The 26,913-nt window shown below is 32.4% G+C and overlaps 3 protein-coding genes and 1 pseudogene across 6 annotated transcripts; 2 read left to right on the top strand and 2 right to left on the bottom strand.

The window, feature by feature from the left end:
• Positions 1–692, top strand: LOC109152855 (annotated as a pseudogene).
• Positions 693–5,602: 4,910 nt separating this feature from the next.
• On the bottom strand, positions 5,603–6,650 carry LOC109152847 (callose synthase 7-like). The gene is made up of 5 exons (XM_019300516.1): positions 6,544–6,650; positions 6,272–6,397; positions 6,014–6,112; positions 5,831–5,845; positions 5,603–5,617 (listed from the first exon to the last, which is right to left on the bottom strand). The coding sequence occupies exons 1-5, from the start codon at positions 6,556–6,558 to the stop codon at positions 5,603–5,605; spliced, it is 270 nt and encodes an 89-aa protein (XP_019156061.1). The 5' UTR covers positions 6,559–6,650.
• On the bottom strand, positions 6,619–7,440 carry LOC109152840. Its single transcript, XM_019300505.1, has 4 exons — positions 7,407–7,440; positions 7,059–7,282; positions 6,757–6,930; positions 6,619–6,654 (listed from the first exon to the last, which is right to left on the bottom strand). Exons 1-4 carry the CDS (start codon positions 7,438–7,440, stop codon positions 6,619–6,621), a joined length of 468 nt encoding a protein of 155 aa, XP_019156050.1.
• A 5,155-nt stretch (positions 7,441–12,595) lies between these two features.
• On the top strand, positions 12,596–16,450 carry LOC109148629. 4 transcript variants are annotated; one of them, XR_002048837.1, is made up of 5 exons: positions 12,596–12,783; positions 13,044–14,601; positions 14,865–14,994; positions 15,111–15,138; positions 15,567–16,450. XR_002048837.1 is itself a non-coding variant. In XM_019296374.1 (4 exons), the coding sequence occupies exons 1-4, from the start codon at positions 14,879–14,881 to the stop codon at positions 16,141–16,143; spliced, it is 261 nt and encodes an 86-aa protein (XP_019151919.1). In that variant the 5' UTR covers positions 14,608–14,878; the 3' UTR covers positions 16,144–16,450. The 4 variants fall into 4 exon arrangements, 3 of the variants coding, with proteins under 3 accessions (XP_019151919.1, XP_019151913.1, XP_019151910.1); XM_019296374.1 differs by lacking the exons at positions 12,596–12,783; positions 13,044–14,601 and having other exon boundaries at positions 14,608–14,994; positions 15,567–15,650; positions 16,111–16,450; XM_019296368.1 differs by lacking the exons at positions 12,596–12,783; positions 13,044–14,601 and having other exon boundaries at positions 14,608–14,994; positions 15,567–15,692; positions 16,111–16,450.
• The last annotated feature ends 10,463 nt before the right edge of the window (positions 16,451–26,913 follow it).

Genomic DNA, 26,913 nt, shown 5'->3' with positions numbered 1-26,913 from the left:
ATCGAGAAACATCTATCTTATACTACCTTTTCGAAAGTCATGGAATCCTCTTCCATTACAAAGATCTCAGTTCTCCTCGTCATAGTTGTTTTACTCGTGTCCCATAATGAAGCAGCAACTTCGACCTCGAAAAGAGTGCCGGAAAAGTACAAAGATTTCATCAAGACAAAGTGCAATGCCACCACCTATCCTTACCCTTGCCTGAAAACACTGCTGCCGTACGCGGCGTCGGTGAAGGGAAACGCCACCAATATGTGCACGGCGGCGCTCAAGGTGGCGGTGCAAGCGGCACGGAACGCCACGCTGACCGTCAAGGATATGAAGAAGAAGAAAGGGATTTCCACGACGGAGGGTGCAATCTTGAGGGACTGCATTGACGATTTGAAAGACGCTTGTTTATGAGCTGAAGGATACCTTAGACGCCATGGAACATCTGGGCGACGAGGACGGGCAGTTTCAGTGGGTTGGGAAGTTTTTTTTTTCTTTTTTTAATTTATGCTTATGTGGCAATCTAAATAATATAAACATAGCTTATGTGGCAAGCCACGAGGGCAGTGACCGACACCTACTAGAGAGGTAACCTGTTAATGGGGTCAGACGACTCAAAATCATGAGTTCATGTGTTCAATTGCACTTTTAAAAAGTTCATGAGCTTAATTGACTTTTTACGAAATGTTCAGGGGCCTATTTGATCCTTTTCTCTAATAATAATGATCAAAGGTGTAATCAATCACGACTATCAAATATAATAAGGCACAAATACTAATAACTAAGAACAATTCAATATCATATTGTTGATGTCATCCAAAATTTTTTAAAAAATAAAATATTTCACCATAAATTTCTGATCTGATAAATTTCTTCTTGTGTATAGTTTTGAGTATCGAAGATCTACAAATTTAAAATCAATTTATAAAGTTTTTTTTAACGAAAAAGGATTTTATTGATAGCCAATAGCCCGAAGAGACGCAAAACCACGAAGGTCATACAAGAGAGCTAGCTTAACAGCTGCCGGCAGAGAGCTAATGGTACAATAGATTTGGCGAAACGGGAGTGAAGACCGGCTGCCGCAAGGGCATCCGCAACTTGATTTGCTTCCTTATAAATATGTCAAACTGAGGAGCCCCATGAAGAGAGGAGCGCGTGTCTAAGATTGCAGATCTAAACCTCCATGGTGCAGTCGTCGTTGAAGTTAGTATTATAGAAATAATAAAATTTAAATTTGTAAAAACTTTATTGAATTGATCATCACTTACCTTGTCTAGTTGTATTTGAATAATATCATACGTATATTTATCACATAATAATAACACTCAACAACTCCGGGTTGTTTAGGACATTACAACTAATTTAAAGTACAATATAAAATTAATACAATATAAACTATACTTAACATGCATTTTGTATAAATATAAAGTACTTAGCTTGGAATCCATGTCAACGTACAATTTGAGTCTATTGAACTTCACTCTACTTTAGCATTTTAATGCTTTGAGTGCACTATTAAAATAAAAAATAATAATATATTTAAATGAATGAAATAACTTAATAATTAATATACTACTTTACAATAAATAAGTATATATGATTTACATACTTGTCAATTATCTTCTTAATTATTCATACGTGGTTTCGTCGCTTAAATAGAATCAAACCAATACACTTTAAACTGTCCAGGACATATTACACACAACATCCAATGATACATGCATATAAATTTATTATTAATTTAATTCAAAACAACAATATTACATAAATTATTGTATGTGTACCATAAATACTCACTTGTAAATATATCTTCCTATCTTCCTATATAAAATAGCCACACACCTAGGAATCCACAACAGAGCCAAATTCCCGCTCAAACAAAAACGCAGTCATCATCACAATAGAGCCAAATAGTTTGGGTGAAAAATTCCCGCCCAAAGTATCTTACATGGATTACAGTTTGTTTTATGTTGGGAAACGCCCCCATTAACGCGTGAAGAAGATTACACTGTTTTTATTATATTGGGAAACAAAGATTAGGGCTGATTAAATCCTATATTGCTTTTCCAATGAAATTTGCATTAAAACCCTTGGGGAGCGTATTGTTCTTTTTCTGTTATAGATACAAGACATGCGTAAACTAATGGCTATATAAGATTTCTATTCGAATACAAATATTACAACGAAACCTAATCAGAATACTTTTTCCAGTATACATCTTTGGACTGAGCATGCTGTTATATACATGCTTGGTCGTAAAACAAGAAGCACAATCAAAGTTAGGTGGTGCATACATATAAAATCCTAGAAAGAAAAGGCTCTTCTACAATCAAGTGCAAAGAGTTCTTCCATGATCAAAAGGTATTTACATCTACCACATTGTTGATTAAAAATCTTTTTTTTTTTTTAATTTTTTATTCATATGCACTGTCCAGATTGCATTTTTTTTAACATGGCAGTAAAAATGAGATGGTTGTACAATGCATGATCCTGTTGGCTGCAATTTAGTGGTAAAAAAATGAAGTACCAAGAGAACATGCATTCTATATGAAATTTTCAGCAAGATCTATAACTATAAAATAGGATTTTTTTAATGAATAATATTGCTATTTCTATACTTTAAAATAATCAGTCCTATATGCCTTGTGTGTAGAAACACTCTTCTCTTTCTTTATCTTGATTTATGTTTCGATCCTTTAAAATACAATGCATTGTCATGTAGGCCGCTGTGAAGGAATCATATTTCAGGACAATATGATAATAACTAATAAAGTTCTAATAATCAATGCAGGACACTACTACAAAAAAAGATATCCACTACACCCATAAAATGTTTTCCGCTACACCTGTGCAGGTGTAGCGAAATCCAGTGTCGCTGAAAGCACTGGATTTTCGCTACACCCATACAGGGTGTAGCGGAAAGCATACAAAGTATTTTTTATTTTTTTAATACAAACTTTCCGCTACACCCGCTACAGGGCGGGTGTAGCGGAAAGTATTTTTTAAACAAAAAATTATGACTTTCCGCTACACCCACTATAGGACGGGTGTAGCGGAAAGTTACCTTTTTAAAGAAAAAAAAATTATATATATAATTTCTCCCTAATTAATTGTTTAATATTTTTTTTTACACACACAATCATCTAGCCAAATTTTAATATTTTAAAACACATAAATGAACTATTTTATTAATTAAAAAATCCATTCTAAAAAATAAAATAACCACTAAACATTAACAAATCCAGACATAATAAAAAATACAATCACAATGAATCTCAACAAATAAATATCATAAACCATATTAAAATACAATAATAATAATAATAATAATCTACAATCTACAAATCTAATAAGAGCGAATAATGTTAGGCCCTTAACTGGAACAAAAAAATGTCGGTACTAATTGTTTCTTAAAATGAATGGTTCATATTATTTTGATTTTAGTATCTTTTAATGATTTTCCTTATTTACCCTCTATTATATTATTTTCTTCCCTTAAATAACCCTAAATTCCGTTAGTTTAAACTTTAGTAATGGAATATTCCGTTAACTATTTATTATTCTTAACATACTCTTAATTTATATAAGGTCTTAGGTTCGAACTCCATCCCAAGTATAATTGACATAATTGTTAAACATATATTCCGTTAACTATTTATTATTCTTAACATACTCTTAATTTATATAAGGTCTTAGGTTTGAACCTCATCCCAAGTATAATTGACATAATTGTTAAACATATATTATGAATATGTTAAAATGTATTAAAAAATATATAATATAAAATTTAACATAAACTTTGGTCAAATAATTAGCTCGACTAAATACATAGCATTCAATTTTAAATTAATCTTCTTCTGATTATTTAGAACAAAACTTAATATTTCAATTATGCTTTTGCATTATTGGAATGATTTAGGCCATTATGGTATTAATATTTTTTTTGTATTTTTTTTATAATAATGGTACAATTGTACATTACATTACTAATATTATACTATTATTTTTTTATCGGACAATGTTCTTACATCATTGTCAGACCTGCGCGCGGCCTAACTACAAAGTTGTTGATCATAAATACAATTACACATGGACTCTAAAACGGTAGGATCATTTTTCAAATAATTGACAATGTTAACATCTTACTAGCTCCAATTGAACAAGTTTACACATCAAAATTTTATCAATGCATGAAAACTTCTAAAAAAATTTGTAAGTTAATTTTTACTATATCATTATATTAATATCTATTGTAACCATATATTTTGAACTATTTATTATCATCCTCTATTAACAGCAATTGTAGCAATTGTCATGGACAAACTCACAAAACAATTTGTCTCAACAATGAATGGAAATTTAAAAAAAAAAATCATTGATTTCATTATTGTTGAAGAAAAGTATGTACAACACTTTATTACTCTTATTAATTAAATAAATTAGTAGCTACAACAAAAAAGAATACATATGCATTTAATTAATTTAGAATTAGATGTCTATAATGCTTTATTTAAAAAAAAATTATTGATTATGAAAAAATTTAAAAGAAATATAATTTCATTAGTTATATTATCTTTATTTTCTACAATTCAAAGATTCATTACCTTCAAATTTATTAATTTATTATATTCACTACATTGTTCATTGTCTTCTTTTTTACATTATCTTGTAATTAAATATCAAATTTATAATACAAAACATGTTATATATATATATATATATTTATTTATTTATTTATTTATTTACCAAGTATTTTATACAAATATAATAAATATTAATATTTCGTTCAATACTTTCACATGATAACCTGTGACACACATCTCACAACATATGAAACATGTAGGAAAAAAACTACCACTACTAAATATCAATAGGTGTTTGTACGCTAAAGAGTTCATATTACAACTAAAATCTCAGTCATATACACAGAAAGGTAAATCTAAAACTTCCTATACCATAATCTCATTGCATGATGAATCCCTCTATGCTACTACCAGTAACCTAATTGCACATGAAACACTACCAATAAAAAAACAAAAAAACAAAAAAAAAGAAAAAAGAAAAAAAGAGGACATGTACTGAAGATGAAAACAATAACAATGCTACCCAAAAAAAGAATTAAGAAGAATTAGAGAAATTTAAATCAAAAGTAGTATTTATTTAGACTATCGCTTTAAAACTAAATATTTAGACTAGCGTTATTACAAAGTTGCAAACATTTATTTTAGTGACAATTATAATCAATCTCTCATATATTATCTTGCATTTATATACTTTAAATTACCAATTTAAATAAACAAATTCAACATTTATTTACATATGCATGAAAATCTCCTATATAATATTGCATTGATATACTTTGAAATACTTATTTAAAAATAATATTGGGCATTATCTCATTCGCACAAAGTGCGTAAAAAAAACTAGTAATAATAATAATACTCTATTAGAATTTACAAAACAACAATAGTTAAGATAGACACTGGTTTGAAAATAAAATAGACCGATAAAAACAAGTTTAGGTTACCAGACCAAGCCTGATAAGAAATGTAATGCATGTTCCTAACAATTCCCTTCCCTCATCCATTTCCTTCTTCAACCTTGTAATCACACGTCAAGCAGCATCATGCTGCCAAAACATGACACAATGTTCAGAAACCACACAAATATCGAGCATAGATTAAGCACACATGAAAAGTATTTGTATGTTAAGATAATAGTAGACAGATCTATAGAGTCACCAATAAGGGAGCAATTAGAGGGGGTACCTCAGTCATAGGTGAAATTTCAACTACAAGAAATGGACCAGGGAATTAAATATCTTATCCTTCAATTGTCAAACTGTGTAGCTATCCAACTGCATAAAATAAAAATAAATAATTTTTTTTTCAAATCTAACACACAAGCCTAGGGTGAGAAATCTCTTGCTACAAAACACCATAAAAGAAGAGCAAAAGATTTGACTTCAACATGCAATTATTCATCTTAATGATGAACTTAAGGAATTACTGAAAAGGTCAATTACTTGGTCATAGTTTTCATGATCCTCTAAGCTCTTATTCCTGGCATCCATATTTGCAAGCAGCAGTACTAAGTGCTCCCGTTGATTTGCTACATTTCCTTTCTTTACTCCACAAAGATCAGGAAACAAAAAGTAAGTAAGAAGAAAAGTTTGAAGTACAAAGCATCACGTAAAGAATGAGATTGCTCTTTTGGTGGCTGTCATTTTTATTAGTCTATCATATTAGATTGGATGAAGAAAATAAGGGGAGATCCAAATTACCTGGAATCCAAAGGCTGAAGCCAGCCATTCAAGGATGTCGTTTGTTGATTTATCCTTACTGCCATCATGAGTTCGGATAATGGGGAGATTATCCATATTACGGATAGCTCGAAGTGCTGCTTTGATCTGTTTAAGAAAGGCAGAACAAGCAAGTATATTTAGATAAATATGAAACATTAAGTTACATAGGGAGCAAGAAGAAGGACCCTTATATTCCATCAACTACTTAAAGACTCCTAATGAACTATGCTTACAATCCAACTACAAATTACCTCAGAAAGTTCCATTATCACAGGTTTAACTCCAACATCATAAAGAGGGAGAATGTCATAGTGCTCATGGTATTCTCATTTCTCCTCTACATCTTTGGCATACCTTTGTGACTACAAGTATGATGCAAAAATAAGTAAGGAAACTCATACGTGGAATATATACAAAAGATTGCAAAGTAAATAGATCAAACCTGTTCAAGGTTATGATTTTACCTCGAGAGTCCTAAGCTGCTCTTGGTATTGAGCCAAGAGCTGCTTCAAATGGTTCACTTCTTTGCCTCTTTCCTCGAATTCTTTCTGCCGCTCATGTTGTATGGAAACAGCCCGTTTCAAAATATTATTCTCCTGTAATAAGGCTTCATGCTGTTGTTTCAGTATCAGGTTCTCCTGAAGTTAAGAAGAGAAAACTTTAGATGAAAATAGTTTTGCAGAGAAAAACGTTTGTGACAAATGCTATATGAGGGTAATTTAAAAGAACACAGTAACAGAAATATAATTCCATACTAACAAACTACATTCTGGAAACTCTGAGTGGCAGTTTCAGATGCATTCGCATAAATTGACTTCTCAAAAACCTCAAGAGCTCGTGAAGTACGGGCTTTAACATCATCTATATTGGAGGCCATCTTCATTTCTCTAACAAAAATCTCGACAAATTCTTCCCTATTGATGGGAGGTTGTTTATTTGCAGATGGTTGCTCTTGAGGTGTGCCATCATCCCCATTACTTGTTGAGTTACCTGCACAAGTAAAATGTCTAAAGTTGGTGCAGAAGGCAAAACAATTTTAAGAAAGTATCCATATGTAGTTTCGCTGGTGATTATGAATGCCCACTTAAAGAATCAACATAGAATCCCAATTTACATTCAACATAAAATTTTGGAAAAATGTTTTCCATTTCCAATTATTTTCTATTTTCCATCTAAACATGTTTCCATTTTTTTTCCACATTACTGAACAGGCCCTAAAACCTAGTTTATAATCAACACTAATCAATCTTAGCTACTAATATCATAATAAGATAGTCAATAAGATACTAATATACAATAACAATAATATTTGAAATAAATTAACAAAAAATTGAAATAAATTAATATAAATTTTTTTTTTTTTTAAACTTACCGATTATTTTGGGAATCGGCAGCTACGGGGTGTTCGGTGGCGGTGGCGAGTGAGGCAATCCGGCGAAGGAAGGGCGGCGGCGAGTGTGGCTGAGGCTGAGGCGGTGGTTGTCGGCTGTCGTCGTCGGCGAAGGAAGAGCGGCGGCGGGAATGACGGTCGGTTCTGGTCTCGGAAATGAGAGGGCGAGAGGAAGGTCGGCTGTCGGCTGAGGATGGGCGGCGGAATGGCTGTCGTCGTCGACGAAGAAGGCGGACAGCGGAGTGTATTTCGCGAAGAAGGATTACTGTGCGCTGTCGTCTCCAAGTCTGAGGCGAATTGAAATGGCGAAAAATGCTGAGGCGGGTAGGGTATTAATTTTATTTTCTAATAAAATAATAATAAATTCTCCACGTCACCCTCTCCATGCGGGTGCCGCGGAAAGTTTATTAAATATTTTAATATTTAATTTTCCCGACACCCTCGGTAAGAGGGTGCCGCGGAAAGATTTTTATTTCTTATTTTTTATTTCGAAATTACTTTCCACTACACCTTTATTTTAAAGGTGTAGTAGATTTTTATTTGTTTTAACTTTTCACTACACCTTCATTAAGGGGTGTAGTGTAAAGTTGTACTTATATACTCATTTTCGTACTAGTGGGACAATATCAAATGTGTATACAATTGTTACTATTCCAAGATGATATGCAGTGGGAAATCACTATTTTAGTTGTACGATTCAATTTGATGAAACAACGAAATAGTGAAAGGATGGAGACACTAATATGCTCAGCAGTGAATCAGTGATATGAAGGAAGAGGAAACATCATGGAGATAACAAAGGTACCATCTGTTCTTATCCTCTCAATGTTTGTTCTTAAAAAATATTGAATGCAGCAATAGAATGTGATATACCTAGGTTGGAGAAAATGTATAACATCAGATTTTAAAGGACAAAGAAAAAAGAACTGATTTCAATGTTAAAAGAGTACACAAAATTTATTAATTCAGTTTAAGTGTACAGTGGGGGATAAAACTGATAATCAGAAAGTGCACTGAATAAGCACACTTTTGAATTTTTGATATTTTGATATTGAATGACATATCTGAAAAAGTAGAGCTTTGTATAATTTTAGTCTACTATAATAAAGCAACAGATTTTTGGAATTAAAATTGATAAAATTCTTCGTGCTCAATGAAATTGAAGTCATTTAGTTCTGTAATAACAGTAGGAGTAATTTGCTGCCAATCAGTTCCAAAATTATATGTACACTTTGACAGATATATCAAACAACTAACAACACAGAGACATGATATTAACTGGATGTGCAAATACATACATGTGCTTATATATTGTTTTCACCAATGTGCTTCCATTAATATCAACTAGTAGTTGCACCCGTGCGATGCACGGCCATATGTATAGTATATGGAATATACATTTATAATATAATCAGATGAAAAAATATATAGTTTGAAAACCTAATAAATTTGAATGATAATTTTTTTAATTTTATTACATATAATTGAAGACTTCTTTGTATACAACATTTTTAGTTGTACTTAGACATGTTATATTTTCGCCACATATCAAAATTTTTAAACCCATTGGGTTACTAACCCTTGAAACAACTACATACATTTGGCCATGGTTAAAGACATGCAGGTCATTTAAAAAACAATCCTACTTTTGAGAGTGTTTGTCATTGGCTTTTGTTTATTGTCATGGCATAAGATAACATATAAGGAAATTGTTTCATTTGGAATTTGAAAGGCAATCTTGGATATGACGGTGTTAGTGACATTATGGGAATTAAGACCTTTGTTCTTGCAAATATTTTTCTATATTAACATCAAATGCAATCTTTTATATATATATATATATATATATATATATATATATATATATATATATATATATATATATATATATATATATATATCTTAATAAAAGCTGTAAGAAATTTATCCCAAAAATGAGATTCACAATTGTTGTTGAAGCTTGAATTGTGCATCTTCATACAGATGGTTTCACACAACTTACCAAAGAACTTATGATTTTGCAATTGAGTTTGACATTAACAACGTTACACACAATCTCCTCAAATTACATCCTGTCACATATTGACTTACATATTCTATTGCATCAACATATTCTCTGTCATCATCAACTAACACTCTAACGCAACACGCATCTCTACAAATATTGTAATGTACACCATCAATTATTTTGAAATTAGTATAACTTGTAGGATCGCGAATTTGATTATAAATAAGACAGAATAAGATAATAATATATCATAAATTGTTAATTATAATAATGAAAACAATTGAAACTTGCAACTATTACAAATTAATGAATAAGTATTTAGTAATATTTTTTTTTTAAATTATTGAAAACTTTCCTATAAATAATATTTGTAGTCGTACTTATTGATTCTCCATTTGCCCCCGATGCATGACATTAAATTTATGTAACATTTTGTTGATAATGTTTTTAAAAAAATGATAAAATCAAACTTTAATCATGAAAATTCATTTTGAGATGCATTTTTCTAGAGCAATACGAAATTGGTTGTTATATTGAATATCACAACATACTATTAGCATATACTATAAAGAATTGTGCTATTAAATACCACATGAGATTTGAAAATTTCACATTTAAATAATTTCTCTCTCTCTCTCTCTCTCTCTATATATATATATATATATATATATATATATATATATATATATATATATATATATATATATATATATATATATATATATATATATATATATATATATATATATATATATATATATATATATATATATATATATATATATAGATAGAGAGAGAGAGAGAGAGAGAGGGGGGGAAGGGGTCAGGTGCGGGAAATACTTTCCGTGCGGTTGTGCAAAGAAACACACCTTAAGCATTAAACTGGCACACTTTAAATACACAACACGCGCACATTAAACACAAAAATAAAACACCTTAATAACACAAATGTCACACACCTTAAGCACAAACTCACGCACCTTAAGCACAAAACTCATGCACCTTAAGTTTCAACAACTACTCACATTAAGCACAAAACTCACGCACCTTAAGCACAAAACTCATGCGATGCACGGCCATATATAGAATATATAGAATATACAGTATCATATAAAAAAAACTGGTGAAAACTTGTAAAAAATACGAAAACACAGCACATAAAATTTTATTACACATTATTGAATACTTCTTTGTATACGACATTAGTAGTTGAGATTGTACATTTTCGTCACAAATAAGTATTTTTAATCCCTTAGGATTACTAATTCTTGAGACTAAAATATAGTATAGATAGTTAAAAGTATACAACATACAAAAAAAAAAAAAACTTAGATTAGTATTGTCAAATTTGTTTTTTCTCAAATGCAATAATTGTAAATTTAAACTATGATATACTTAATAATAAAATATGTATTCACCCGTGCGATGCACGGACTAAATATTTAAAATATTAAAATCATGTTATGTTATTAAAAATATTAATGTTATTAAATTTCATATATAAAAAACAAATATGAGATTTATTATTTTATAAATTGTTGTAATTAAATTAAAAATTGATATTTAAGCTAGGTAATTACTAAAAAGTGTTAATATCATATCTGGCCATTCGAGGTCATTTGTGATCATCCGAATATAGTAATTTTGCTACGTTTAGTTATAAACTTTCAAATTGACGATCCGTGGTCTTTCGACTTTCAAATTGTATTGTTCTAAACTTTCAAATTGACGACCCGTGTTCTTTCCCTTTTTTCATGAGAACAAAAACTGTTAACTCTTTTATATTTAAAAATATAACGATATAATTTGAAAAAATTGAACCTTTAATTTTTGGAATGTTCCTTTTAATTTTCGTATTAAATCTCTTAAACATACAAAATTTTAACCTTTTATTTTTAAACCTATTAACTCTGTTATATTTAAGAATATTAGTAATTTTACCATTAAATATGTATATTTCACAATGAAAAAGATAAAAATTTAATATTTTTCTTTTCGGTCAGTAAACAATGTAAGTTCAAAAATATTTTTTACCCTTTTATTTAGAAGAATCATAGTTAAATATAATTATATGATTTAATATAAAGTGATTTCAATATATTCGGAAACTATTTCAATTTTAATTTCTCAATATAAATAAAATTAATTTTTTACAACCACTGAAAGCAGTTTTCTCAATTTATCATTATTCAAATATTAATTAAGTAATGACTATTATTCACTATGGTCACATTTTCTAATTTTATAAAGAAGACCCAATAATTGGCAAAAATACAATTAAAATTCTATACATAAATACACAAACATAAATTTGTAAGAAAAAAATGTTTAATTGGCCCAAAGCAATATAGGTCGGTTTACAATATACAATCTAATCCAATTTGAAATTTATTTGCGTATTATATAGAAGTCCAACTACTTTAATAAATCAAGCCCAACCCACAACATAACCCTAACACTACATATAAAAAGCACTAAATGTTACATTTGACATTCTTCATTCAGATACTTGAGACCGTTTGTCATTCCCTTCTCTCTTCCGTTACAACTCAAGATTGTCTTCTTCAACAACTATCCATTACAAAACTTTCTTCACTAAACCGTCTCGTAGACTTACTTTATAATAATCTTCTTTAAATATTTCATTATCTAAAAATAAATAATTAAATAAATATTATACATCCAAAGTATACTATATAAATATTGTTCATGACATAATTACTAAATACATTACTAATTTATACAGAATAAAAAAAAGAATACTTACAAATTCAATTAAATGTGTACCATATACATTAGACATATATGTATACATACTACACTCTATGTATATCATCTATCATATATATATATATATATATATATATATATATATATATATATATAATCAGAACTATCTAGAAGGGCAGATGCCAGATGTCTGCTTTCCTTCGCTCATCCGTGTACTATCTCTCGCTGCCTCTCGATTATCTCTCGCCTTTGTCTAGTCTATCTCTCTCTCTATACATCGAGAAACTCTATCTATACTGCTAGTGAAGTACTTATCTGGAAAGCATACATATGTATACACAGAGTTCGGAAGAGCAATTCGAGGTACGTTTTTTTTTATCTCCATTTTCAGTTGCAGATTAGCTTCATTCCCAGTAATTTATGAAATTGACTCAAAGAAATTTTTGATTCCATCACAAAATAACAAATCTAGGTTTTAGGGTTTGCGTATCACCTATCAATTTCGTTATATTAGACAGATCTATAATTATTACCTAGGGTTATAATAAAAATATCATTCAATCTATTATGAATTTCGAATTTCAGATTCTCCAAAAGAGACTTATTACGGTTTGTTTTTTCAGATGGGTGATCTATTCAACTATGCTTCAAAAAAGATAAGTTTCTTTCTAGCATCAGACGACTAATCTGTGGTGGTTTTCATATGTTGCGTCTGTGAACTCTACTTCTTTTAGTATTGTAAATTTTTTTTATGAAAATTAAGAATTAACATACCTGTGTTGTATTCTTCACACTTGCGTTTAGTATTCTTCACACTTGCGTTTAGTTCTTGTGTGAATTTTTTTTTTTTTTTTTTTTTTTTTTTGCTTTTACATTCTTTTTACACTATTGATGTTGAATGTTGACACAATTCTGTTTTGTAACTCTACAGCATGTACCATGGCATTGTGTCAGAATAGTATATTGATAGAAAAATGTGTAATGACTTGTAAGGTTAATTTGCATATACTACCATGCTATAGCTCAAATTTTTTAACAAATGTTGAAGTCCTTATACCCCTATTTTGCTTTGACTTTAATTTGCAGTCCTTGGTTAGAATTCAAAATATTCTTGTATGTATTTTCCAAAACAGTCCTATATTTTATGTTCTGGTCAAGTCTTAGAAAGTACAATAATCTTAGCAATTGAACTTTTAGCTGATATTGAGTTAATCTAAGTTTTCCTTTTTTTTTTTTTCTTTATGTTGTATGTCAATGTTGTGTGCATTTTTATTTGCATATTACATGTTGTAAAAATTGTTTTAAAAACTGTCACAGATACAATATGCACTTGGCAGTGCATATCGTAAGAAACTGTATCCAAAAAACAACACAAAGATACATAGAGTAGTGCATATAGATATATAAATTACAGAAACAATTTTGTAATAAATTCAAATAGAAGAAAATTAGAAAATTAAATTAGGCTTGTAGGCTTGTAGAAGGTTTTGATATATGAAATGTCTTCTTTAATAAAACTAAGCCTAAATAGAATATAATTTGAGTATAAATCATAACCACAGTAGGTCCAAACTATGAGTGACTAATGGCAAGAAGCATGAATACTCTATACACCTGCTTCCTGTAGAATGTTATACACTGCATAGTTCTTTGCTACATAAGACTATACACAATGTTGTCCCCAACCATTGTATTTAATTATTAAATACATGTACAACATATATTCTTTGCTTCTTAATTTATTTTTTTTCACTGATTGCTTACCTCAACTTTCTATGCCTGCAAATCCTTAGGAATGTCTTCCGATGCTTCACAGTTCTTTTCATCACATTCAGATATCTATTGCATAGCCATCCCTCTGCAATTCTCCCAACTCAAATGGAGGATACTCATTTCCATGTAAAAAAAGAACTTAGTAAAAGTAGAAATATTGAAACCATTAAAGAAACAAAAGAACATAGTAAAAAGAAAATTAACTTGACATACTTGACCTTTAATTCAGATGCTAAAACACCAAGGTCTTTTAGGAATGTTTGCATGAACATACGTGCACTATAAAGAAATAAAGAATTATTTTCTAAACACAGTTAATTATTTGCAGGTATAGTATAATAAAAATTACCTCCATCTCGTGGAAGACACATTCTTGAATCTTTATCAAATCTGTGTTTAGATCTTCAGGTACAATATATGTTCGTACCAATCTTCTGCACCTTTTTGCAGCAACTGAGATGTGAAGAATAATCTTGGCACATACATTCATCAAGCTCACAAGTCAGGAGGATTGGCTACATTTAGTCATTTTGAATCCTGCTTAACTTAGCAATTAAGCACTTAAGTCATTCCATCCTTAGATTTTAATACTTTACTTACACATACAGCGTGATTTTAATCTTTTTCAAAAGAAAGTTGAAGGATGATATAGAGCTTTACCAAATGTGCAGGTGTTCTATATTGGATGCTTAATCTTCAAGAAAATGTCTTCTTCCTCATCGTGAATGCTTTCCCAGCATGCTATATGCATCTCCACCATTTTCGTCCACTCTCCATCTTCATGAAAATGTTGTCTGAATTGTGAGGACTTATTTATAGTGTAAACTCTTGTGTATTTAATGTTAGTATTGAGGATTGCAAAAGTTGTTTAAGTTGCTTTCACATATTCTGATATGCAACCTTTAAAATTATTGCAGGTGGAGGAACAGGGAGGTCAACAACACTGTAAGTTTAATTTATACATGCATAGTCTACATTTTTTTTGCTTTTTGTGTGACATTTAAACCAAAATCAGATCCAAGCACATGGAAAAATCGAAAAAATTTCCAAATTCTTTTTCAACTTATACACTTTATTTTATACAAATACTCTATTTTTTGGACATTCTAAACTCATAAATCCTTCAAAAAATAATTCATCTATAGCTTCTTCATGACCTGCAATTATCCAATACATCTTTTTGTAAAATATAAAAATGAAATGAGCAGAAAAAATAGTTGCATCAATGCTCTCAGTATTTGACTTTAGATCATATACTATTCAACTTTTTTAATTTGTATTTTTTTACACTTTAAATTCATGGATGGGTTTTGGATTGAAATGCTGATTTGTTGGCTGCCTTGTTCATACTTTTTTTTTTTTTACAATCACAGAGATTTGAAGGCAGACCCAAAATCATTAAATCACACAGCATGGATATTACCTGGAACACCAGAAATCACACAGCAGACCAATTAGTAAGCAATGAAATATCCTCATCATTAAGCACCATGGCTTTTGTAAGTGTATACCTTTCCCATCTCCTTGTGCGTCTGCTACATCATCTCCTCAGTATCCTCCTCCACAGAAACGAATAGTCTAATACAAAAAATTAGATAAATAAATAGAAACCAAACATGAATATATAGTAGTAATTAAACAAAAAAAAAACACTGAATAATTAGTAGATAATATAGGTGAGAAGAAATAGAAACCAAACATGAATATATAGTAGTAATTAAACAAAAAAAAAAAAAAACACTGAATAATTAGTAGATAATATAGGTGAGAATAGAAATGTTTCCAGAAAAATGTGCTTTAGCAATACTGAGATCGCAGGTGTTCTCACCGTAATCTTCAAGCACCTGTGTTTTATCAATACTGAGATGACATAGTATCTTTGCCCAGATTTTTGGTTCTTTGTTTGCATACTTGCAGGTAGTTCAAACTGGAGAGATGGTGAACTTGTGAGTGATTATTGATATCAAGCTTTATATAGAGACCGAAATTTGTTTTTCAATTTTGAATATTGTCTTGGAACTATGAAGGCTGCTGGAAACGTTTCAAGACCCAAGATTACATTCAATAGATAATGTTTTCGAAGCATTTTCTCGTATAGAGATGTGTAACAGTCGTATGTGTATATCTGTCTCTTTATATATGTAAATAAATGTAGATTATAGGTTAGCTTCTCAATGTAGAACTCTTTGACTATTAGAAGTCTATTAATTTACATCGGTAATAGACAATATTAGGCCACAATTAATTCGGCTGTTGAGTTTTCATCTTAAAACGACGCAGTATCCAATGGGCGGGAAACAATGATTGCATAAAAATGCACAACGGCGTTTTATCCAATGGGCGGGAAAAAAATGATTGGCAAAATTTTTTTGCTTTATTATAGAGTTAGATTAGATAATGATTTTCACAGTTTTTTTAATTGAAGCATATTATGTGAAATGAATCTTTAAACAATTTTAATTTTATATATCTAGGAAATTGTATAGTACATATCACATAGACTTTTAGTCTTCCAAGACTATTTGTCAAGACAATTTTGATTGAGGAGGTTTAAATATTGAAACACATGATTCACAAGAGCTGTCATAAAAAATGTATACACTTCTATTATAAACTCCTATCTGTGCCAGCATATGGATCAGCAAACATAAAGTTCTAAATCCATAAAGTAATTAACATCTTCTACCCTTATTGTTAACAAGGGGAATGAAAGATCAGGTGACAGGTATGTTTGGTATGCACCTTATTTTTCTGAAATACATAACATCTCGAAATTTAACATTTTTTTTCAACTGGATTTCTGGATCTAACTTTGACATTTTTTTATCTGTAAAAAATGTTTACCCCATCTGGCAATTAAATATTATCAACTATTAATGGGTATCCTCCTAAAAAAGCAGATTGACAAAGAGGTGGGAGTACAAATCTATTTGGTGTAATACAGTTTTGAAAACTGACATACATATATGCATGAGTGATTTAGCAGGAAATTTCACATATATATGTCCAAGGCAATGGCTGTATAAAATTATACAAAAACCCCTAACTAATATGTAGTTTAAGACTAAAATACGAAGCAGAGTAACCTGCGATGTGAAGGCGATGGCGTGGTTATACACTTTACCGTCTGCAGGTGACCAATAAGTCGCCGTTGCCGAAAACCCAGTGACATAAACACTAATACACTAAACGAATCACAAAATCAAGCTCCCATCGGGTCAAAATCACTCGAACAACGGATGTTTTGTTACAAGTTGTATTGACTAAGATAGAAGGATTTTGAATGTAATTACAGATCAAAGCCCAACTAGCGCGAGGGAGTAAATATATCAAGGTCTTAAGTTGAACTACCGGAAAAAAATGGCGGATGCTACTGGCTTAACAGATCTACGCTGAAGCTTTGAGGCTAATGGAAGACTCTGGAAGGTGATGTACAAAGCTTAGAGAGAACATAGAGTGAGTGATAAGAGAGGGAGAGCGTGTGATTCTCTCTAATTAAATTGTGTTATATTTTAATTGGTTTAATTTAGACCATGTGAAATTTTTAATTGGTATATTTATTTTGTTTTTGATTTTTTAATACCAGTGGCTCTATTTTAAATTATGATGTAGTATTTGTTTTGTAGTTTCTTTGAGCACAGTGGTTCAAGGAGTCAATACCTTACCATCGGAATTTGGATTCTTTGACCTTCTCTCAAGAGGAGTAATAATAGAAGTGTCATCTGAACAAAATGTGCTTGGCTTGAATAATAATCCTTAGTTTTTAGAGATTTTATATATCTAATTGACACATGTATCTTTATTATGTTTATTAAATACATGTTTCATATTTGGTAGAGAATGAATCTGTAATAGGGGTTAAGAATAAATTTGCAATGCATCCAAAAGTGTATGGTATCTTCCGAGGATCAATTAATACGCTATATTGAGTGTGCTGGAAGATGGTTAGACCATAATAAATTTGCAATGCATCCAAAAGTGTATGATATCTTCCGAGGATCAATTAATACGCTATATTGAGTGTGCTGGAAGATGATGGTTAGACCATAATAAATCAACTACATACTAATGTTGTTTATAAAGAAATTTTTAATAATTTGTAATTTTAAGTCTCCCCACTATTAAAAAAATTATAATATAACTTTTGTATTTTCTCTAATTTGTCTATTTAGTTTTTATATAATATTTAAATTTATAATTCAATCACTTTTTTTGTTATCAAATCAAAATACGTATTTATCATTCTAATCTTCTTTCTTACTATGACTATATAACAAAATACTTATAATATTACTTATAATATTTAGTCCGTGCATCGCACGAGTATCATACTAGTGGTGCAAAATAACATTGATCTTGGCAAGATCAATGACTCTCATCTCACCCCACGTTCGCACTTGAGCACACCATCCTCATTTGAACAGAAATATATATATATATATATATATATATATATATATATATATATATATATATATATATATATATATATATATATATATATATATATATATATATATATATATAGATTTTGAATCCGGTGCACCCCCCTATTCAGGTGAGTAAGTAATACGCACTGTTTTTAACCTGCTGAGGGGTGTTTGGGTAATTTCGTATTGGCATTAATTTGTTACCATTTACACACCATGAATTTTCTTTCTTTCATCATTTTCTATGTATCGAGATTCTCAAATTCTTCCGATTTCCTCTCGTTCTCATTGCCTCCTCCCGTCTTTGTGTCTCTCTGAACAACCAATCTTCGAACCAATTTCTAAAGCCGTTTCCTCGATCGGATTCTTCATAGCTTGGTCTTCCATCCGATGGTCAAAGCGTCGGAAGAGGGAGGTTGCCGATGGTGTTCAAGGTATTCCTAAGTCTTTTTTCTATTCGTATTTTTGTTTCTATCATTTTGTTCGAAGATTAATTCAACAGTGGTCGGTGGCAACTAGGGTTTTCTCATTCAGACAAGGCGGGCGAGGTTTTTGGTTGGAGACAGTTTATTTTTTATAATTGTAAACAGGGTGTTGGTTTGGTAGTGGGGAGAGGGTGTGTGTTTGTTCTGATGGTGGGGGTATGTATGCACCGGCGACAATCGATGGTTATTAGGGATTCAGTAACCCCGGCGACAGGGTAGGGTGTGGCGTGGGTTTTGGGGTCGGCTATTTTTCTGTACATATAGTGTTCATGATTTAGGGTGGGTTTGGCTGGATGTATGTGCGTAGAATTAATCTGGTTGGTGCGTTTGGCTGGCTGTTAGTCTGTATTAACTAGTTTGTGTATTCAGAGGCTTTAGTTTGTGCATATTGCGTATTCAGTCTGGTTTGCACATTGTTGGTGGATTCCTGGTTTGTGCATTGTTGTGTGTAACCCTGTGCATGTTATGCGTTTTGGGAATTGGCATTACGATGTTTGTTTATTTGTTTGTTTGTTTGTTTGTTTTTTTTTTTTGTGTTTAGCTGTGGAATGGTTTTTTTTTTTTTTTTTTTTGGTGTTGGATTTAGTTTGAGGTCATTTTTTGTTTTGTATGTGCGCTGCTGTGTGTTGCGTGTGCGCAATGTTGCTGATTATTTTTGTTTCTTTTGGTGTAGGGGTAGGAAGCTGGATGTTTTTTTATTACTATTTTTGGTGTGTGCCTGCTCAGTTTTTAGTTCATTGGTATGGGCGTAGCAAAGGCGTGTGAGTGTGTATTTGTAGGCTTTAGTTTGTGCTTATTGCGTGTGTCACTCTGTATATTATGAACTGCGTTTTTAGCTTCTTCGGTCTGCTTGTGATTGGTTTAATTCTCTTTGTTTTTGGGTATTATTTTAAGTATGTTTGCATTTTCTAGTGGTTATTATATATTTTAAGTATATTCATTATACCATTTGCAAGTGATGGTGTTCCTGAGCCCGTTGGTGTAGCTGATCCGGTGGCACCTTTGCCACATCCGGAAACAGTAGGAGTGGCCGAAGAACCCAATTGGCGGGCGACTTTGCCACAACCTGAAGCAGTTGAAGTGCCCCAAGCCCCGATCACCCGGCACCGGATGTGGGTGGGGCAATGCATATCTCTGCCTCAGAGTGTGCTTGGTTTTGTAATGTAATGTTTGGTTTTGTAATGTAGTGCAGTGTGTTATTTAAATGTTCAATATTGTACAAATTGCATATCAATGATTCACCGTAGTAGGTATACTTTGATTTATGATCCATTCTTGTGTAATTTAGGATGTGTTACTTCTTTAAATTTTTCATATGCCATAGCTTATTCATAGATTATTATATCGTTTGTGCATATAAAGGGTCTGGTATGTGCATATTGATATGTTTAGTATGTTTTATGTGACTTTATTTTTGTGGTTCTCAATTTTTGACTAGTTTTCATTTTAGTTGTTCTATTGGACTGTGCTTGGGTTATAGGTTAATGCTGTGTGTTTTAAACATGTTTTTCTATTTAATAATACCATGGTGTTTTTAGTTCATTGGTATGTGCGTAGCAAAGGCGTGTGAGTGCACTGAAAGGATTTAGTTAAATCAGACTGGTATTCAATGTTTTGTGCATTGCGAGGCTTAAGTTTGTGCATATTGCGTGTTCAGTATGCTTCTCAATTTTAATTATTCTATCGGAGTGTGCTTGGTTTTGTAATGTAATGCAGTGTGTTATTTAAACATTCAATATTTGTACAAATTGCATATCAATGATTCATCGTAGTAGGTATACTTTGATTTTTGATACATTCTTGTGTAATTTAGGAGGTGTTACTTCTTTAAATTTTTCATATGCCATAGCTTATTCATAGATTATTATATCGTTTGTGCATATAGAGGGTCTGGTATGTGCACATTGATATGTTTAGTCTGTTTCATGTGACTTTATTTTTGTGGTTCTCAATTTTTGATTAGTTTTCATTTTAATTGTTCTATTGGACTGTGCTTGGGTTATAGGTTAATGCAGTGTGTTATAAACATGTTTTTTGTATTAAATAATACCACGGTGTTTTTAGTCATTGGTATGTGCGTAGCAAAGGTGTGTGAGTGCATTGAAAGGATTTAGGTAAATAATACCATGGTGCTTTTAGGGTAATTGGTATGTGCGCAGCTGGCGCGTGTTAGTGTGCATTTCCGGTCTGTGCGTGTGTGTATATAGATTGTGCGTAATACGCTTTCGGTACATAAACAATGCCAATTTTCCCTAAGAGCTATACAGGCGATATGCACAGGCCTATATCCTCATACGCACTTTACACTGTAACTTTCATCAATACAGTGATATTAGTTGTATTCACCGTGCTTACCCTCCCACACTGTTCCAGTTCTTTAAAAAAATTCGACCAAACCATAAATTCAACATTATAACATTCTACGCACATACTATTTGTTGTCTACGCATCATCCCGCCATCCTATCGGTCAAACAAATAACCATGTACGCACCCATCTGAACACGAACACGCTACGCCCGTCAATGGACTACTACTTCGTCCAACAACCACACCAGTGTAAAAACGCAAAAATTTGCACACGCCATACCATTAAAATGCACACACCAGTGTTAAACAAAACTAAAAAAACGACATGATGCTAAGTTCATTTTCCAAAAATTTGCAAGCGCCAAATCATACAAATGCAGACACCACCGTAAAAAAATATAAAAAAAAAAAAAACTATTAATTTTTACAATATATTCCTTGTAAAACAAGCCAACCACAAGAAATCACGCACAAGAAAAGGCCTGTGCATATAGTGGTTGCATATTATAAGGATTGTGGTTGTGATTTTTTTTTCACAATCTTTCACAAGCGAAATACACTCATTGTTGTCTATGCATCCTCCCGTCAACCTATCGGTTTCACAAACAGACCTGTATGCAACCACCTGAACACGCTCACGCTATGCACGTAACAGATATTCTAGTTCGTCCACCAACCCCCACCCCCCTCCCACCATCCCAGCGGAAAAAACCCCAATATTCAGCGTATGCACAGACGGTGGCACGTAAATGCACTTACCCGTTCGTTTTCTCCTCAAGCCTTGTTCACACCAAGTTCACCTCATCAGCCTTTGTAGTAATTCAAAGTATTAATTTCCATCCATAAACTCCATAATTTAATGCTACAGATTCCAATAATATTATGTCCATAAATAAATTAGAATTACAATTACAATTACTAATATATCCTTTACATTGGAAAATGTCCTTAATTACTACCCTAATCTCTTATAATCTCAACCATTGATGGAAATTGAATCAATGGGTATTAGGAGGGCTCATGGTCTCATCTATTAGAGGGGGTGCACCGGATTCGAAGCCTATATATATGCCCAAGTTCACATGAAGACACTCATATATAAAGGACTATGAGGATAAATCATACCCATTCAATCTAATAGATTTAATGGCTGAGATCTTGTCATATAATGGTGTGATTCACGCCTAAAATCATTAAAAGAAGACAAAGAAGACATTTAAGAGTATGTATAATGATTTTGGATCCGGTGAGGCCCCTATTAAAAATGAGATCGTGAGGCTCGATCCTGAGCGTTTATTTTTATTTTTTAACGGATGCGATTTGTATTTGGGATCATGGTTAAATTAGTATCTGTGTAAATTAATGGGGGTACGGTTGTAATTAGCCATATGCATTAATTTCCTGCCTTTTTGGAGTTGATTCACCGTGTATTTTTTTTTTTCCTTTTGTAAGGCCATCAGTCTCTCTTTCTCGTCTAGACAAACATCCCTCAGTATCTCCATTCTTCATCTGGTAGCCTATCAGTCTCTCTCGCTCGTCTACATCCGGCAAAATCTCAGTCTCTCTCACTCGTCTTCGTTCACCGTTTTCCTCCATGGACGACTCCTCATCCTCCTCATCCAGGCGGTCATTGCGTCGGCGTGGGTCTTCCTCCGCTGGGGTTCAATGTACGGTCTTCTCTATTGCTTAGTTTTTCATTCTATATAATGATTTAGGTTTTTAGGTTGTTGGTATAGGTGGTAGGCGTGGTTGTGGGATGGTGTGTGTTCAGCGTGTCGATGTTACAGGGGGTTTATATCGGCCGTCAATGGGTGTTGGTGTTGTCGGTTTTTGGGTTTTGCGGCGGCTGCATGTTCCGGCGAGACGGTTGGGTGCTGTGGCCGTGGTGTTAGGAGGGCGAGCAGGGGACGGTGGCAGTGGTGTGGGGATGGGGGTCGACGCCGGCGGTGGGGGGTCTAGCAGTAGACGGCTTGGTTCGTCGTTTGGGTTGCCGGAGCGGTGGCATGAGTGTTCTTGGAAGTGGGGGTTTTCGATTAGGGTTTTGTTCCAGTTAGGTTTTTTTTTTTTTTTTTTCTTTTTTTACGATTTTGTGTTTCTGTTATTATTATTTTTGTTCCAGTATATTTGTTATTATTTTTTTTACAGACCGGTTGTTTTTAGGATTGTTTAACGTGAGTTTTTTTTTTTTTAAGAAGAAGGGAAAACAGGCATCTAGTATTTGAGTTCTGAAGAAGAGTCGTCAATAGCTTCTGATGAGATTTCCATCACAAAGGCACTACTGAGAGTTCAAGATCCAGCTGAGCAATGTATTCACAAATATGAAAGGGTGTGGTGATGAGATGGAAGTGACTCTCACTTCTGCTATCTTGATTCATCCAGAGACAGCTAATCTGTATTATTTTCATTCCCTTGAGGTGGTGGTAATAATGGTCAGATCACTACCCAAAGAGAGCAAAACGGGTAATCAAATAGATAAAGAAAAAACCAGTGCAAAACCAAAGGAAGTAGATGGTGGAGTGCATAGTTACAATCAGGATGACAATGAAGCTGTAGTTCGTGTATTATTTTCAAAATCAGTTGCTAAAGGACATGTTATGCTTCCATTGCCTCTTCGACTTTATTTGAGAGCATCACTACACTCATGTAGGTTTTTCTTTTAACAAATTATTGTCTTATGGAGCATCAAATTTACTTCATGCATCCTATTTTATGACACTCCTTTTCTCAATTAGCATATCTAACTTTTCATCTTTTTATTTCTTACGAGAAATTAGGCTTTTATGAGTTAGAATGGAAACAAGTTGCATATTTTGAGGACTAGAGATTCTTTAGAAAGGAAAAGAGATACCAAGTTTAACATATCTCTGAAATCTCTCTGTGATACTTTATTAGGGGTTCCATTGGTAGTTAGAGAAAGATGATGTTAGAGAAAGTCAAGGGGATTGTTGAGAGTTTATCTGAGTTTTCAAATTTCAATGTTATGCACATACCCACTCAAATGCACGCACATACCGCTAAAACAAACCCAGTACCGTTTTTTAAGACAAACACGCACACAACGCCATACATCAGAACACTACTTCATTGGGTTTTCTATCTCCTCACTAAGGAAAAATTGAACTAATTTTATGCACAAACTTAATCACTAAAATGCACATATCCATGTAACAATACTTGAACCCTTTTTAAAAGCAATATCGATGTACCATATTTGAACATCTACCAAATTACTCTTCCCTACAGACAAACCCGCACACGCCAACTCAATTTTACGCACACACCTTCATAAATCAAAACACCCCGCTGTTGGTTTTTATAACTTCACATTAAAAAATAATTCAAAGGCTTTTATGCACATACCCATGAACCAATTCCTGAACCTTTTTTAAAGGCAATATTAATGTACCCTATTTGACAATCTCCCAAATTACTCTTCACTACAGACAAATACGCACACGCATACTCAATTTTACGCACACACCGTCATACATAAAAACACCCCGGCGTTGGGTTTTCTAACTCCACTAAGAAATAATTTAAAGAATTTTATGCACAAACCCAATCACATTTATGCACATACCCATTAACCAATTCCTGAACCTAGTTTTAAGGCAATATTAATCTACCCTATTTGACAATCTCCCAAATTACTTCCCTACAGACAAATACGCACACGCATACTCACTTTTATGCACACACCGTCGTAAAACAAAACACCACGACATTGGGTTATCTAACTCCACGTTTAGAAATAATTTAAAGACTTTTATGCACAAACCCAAACACCTTTTATGCACACACCCATGAAACCATTCCTGGATCTTTTTTTAAGGCATTATTAATGTACCATTTTTGAAAATCTGGCCAATTACTCTACCCTACGGACAAACACGCACACGCCTGCTCAATTATACGCACACACCGTCGCAAATCACCACACCATGGCATTTGGGTTTGTAACTCCTCATTAAGAAATAATCCAACCACTATCATGCACATACCTACTAAAACAATTGTCACAAACCCTCTACCTTACTTAACAACGCACAAGCATTACCAATTATTCGCACACACCGCCATAACACCATAACCCCAACTGCGTCACTTTTGTTTCCCACCATGTTATTGCAACACCCCCACTTTTGTCAAGTAAACTATCGGAATGAATGTTCATGAAACATTGACAAAACTAAATACCCACCTGCAACCTCACGTCTCACTCTTCAAAAAATTGCATACGCCGTAATACTCTATTGCACAAACATTTGCAGTAAAACAAATCTAAATAAAGTTCAGGACCACATGCCCGTGTTTTTGTTCGCCATGCATACGCCACCGTTTCTGTCTTCTTCACCGTTCCTTGCATAATTTTGTCTGTCGTATACCTCTCTAATCACAATGTAATATTGTTTATTACCATTATTAGTTAGCCTATTATTGTGCTGAATAAAACATTATTATTCTATCCAAAAATAACCACACTAACACAATTACTCTTTTATCCTTATGATTTTAATCTATCCTTAATTTATCTCTATTACTCTTTCAATCTAAGCCATCAATTTTAAAGGAGTTAATGGTGGTGATGGGATCTCATGATCTCATTTTTAATAGGGGCCTCATGGGAACCAAAGCCTATGTATAATTATAGAATGATTATTACAATTAACATAAATATCATTGGAGAAGAAGTTTAATAATGGTAGATAATCAAATACACACAAGGAACGCGACTCCTTATTGACTTCTGAAAACTACAGACGACGAGAGTGAGAGACTTCCACGCAAATCAATGGACACAACCGCAGCTTGTGTTACAAACTGGGGCACACGAAAAATTAGTATCATGTACACAATTAAATAAATAATGGCATACTAGGCGTACATTTAAAATCAGATTTCGAACCCAGACTCTATTAATTACTGAACCTATGCACACGACATACAAACTATGGCACACAATTACTTTAGGTCATGCACACGACATACAAACTAATGACACACAAATTAATATACTACTCAGGTCGGAATGTGTGTGTGTGTGTGGGGGGGGGGGGGGGGGGAGGCTTAGGGTTGGTGTTCAACCTTTTGAAAGAATATACTACATTCAAAAGATCAACGCCCGACAATAAATGGACGCAACATTAAATACAATTGAGTAATTACTGAAAGACCCCCCACGATACTAACACCACACACGCTACTGACTAAAAAAATGTCTATATAATTAAATAAATCACATTAATCTAAATCATCCATTAATACAATCTATTTGTTCTCATAGTCCTCTATAATATAGTTGTATTCATTTTAACTCAACTATATATATGTGTATGTGTGTCACTAAAAAAATTATAGAAAAATATTATCTGCAAAAAAGTTGTGTACAAATAATTATATTTTTAGTTTCTCGACTATTATGATAATTTTTCTTTTGGTTATTATCTTATTAAGTATTGATGATTTGATTCAAATACTTTTGGTGGCTATTTTTTA

This window comes from Ipomoea nil, unplaced genomic scaffold (assembly GCF_001879475.1).
Source record: "Ipomoea nil cultivar Tokyo-kokei standard unplaced genomic scaffold, Asagao_1.1 scaffold0268, whole genome shotgun sequence".
Taxonomy (NCBI): Eukaryota; Viridiplantae; Streptophyta; class Magnoliopsida; order Solanales; family Convolvulaceae; genus Ipomoea; species Ipomoea nil.
The sequence above is the reverse complement of the archived record's forward strand: the minus strand, read 5'-3'. Positions and strand labels throughout refer to the sequence as shown.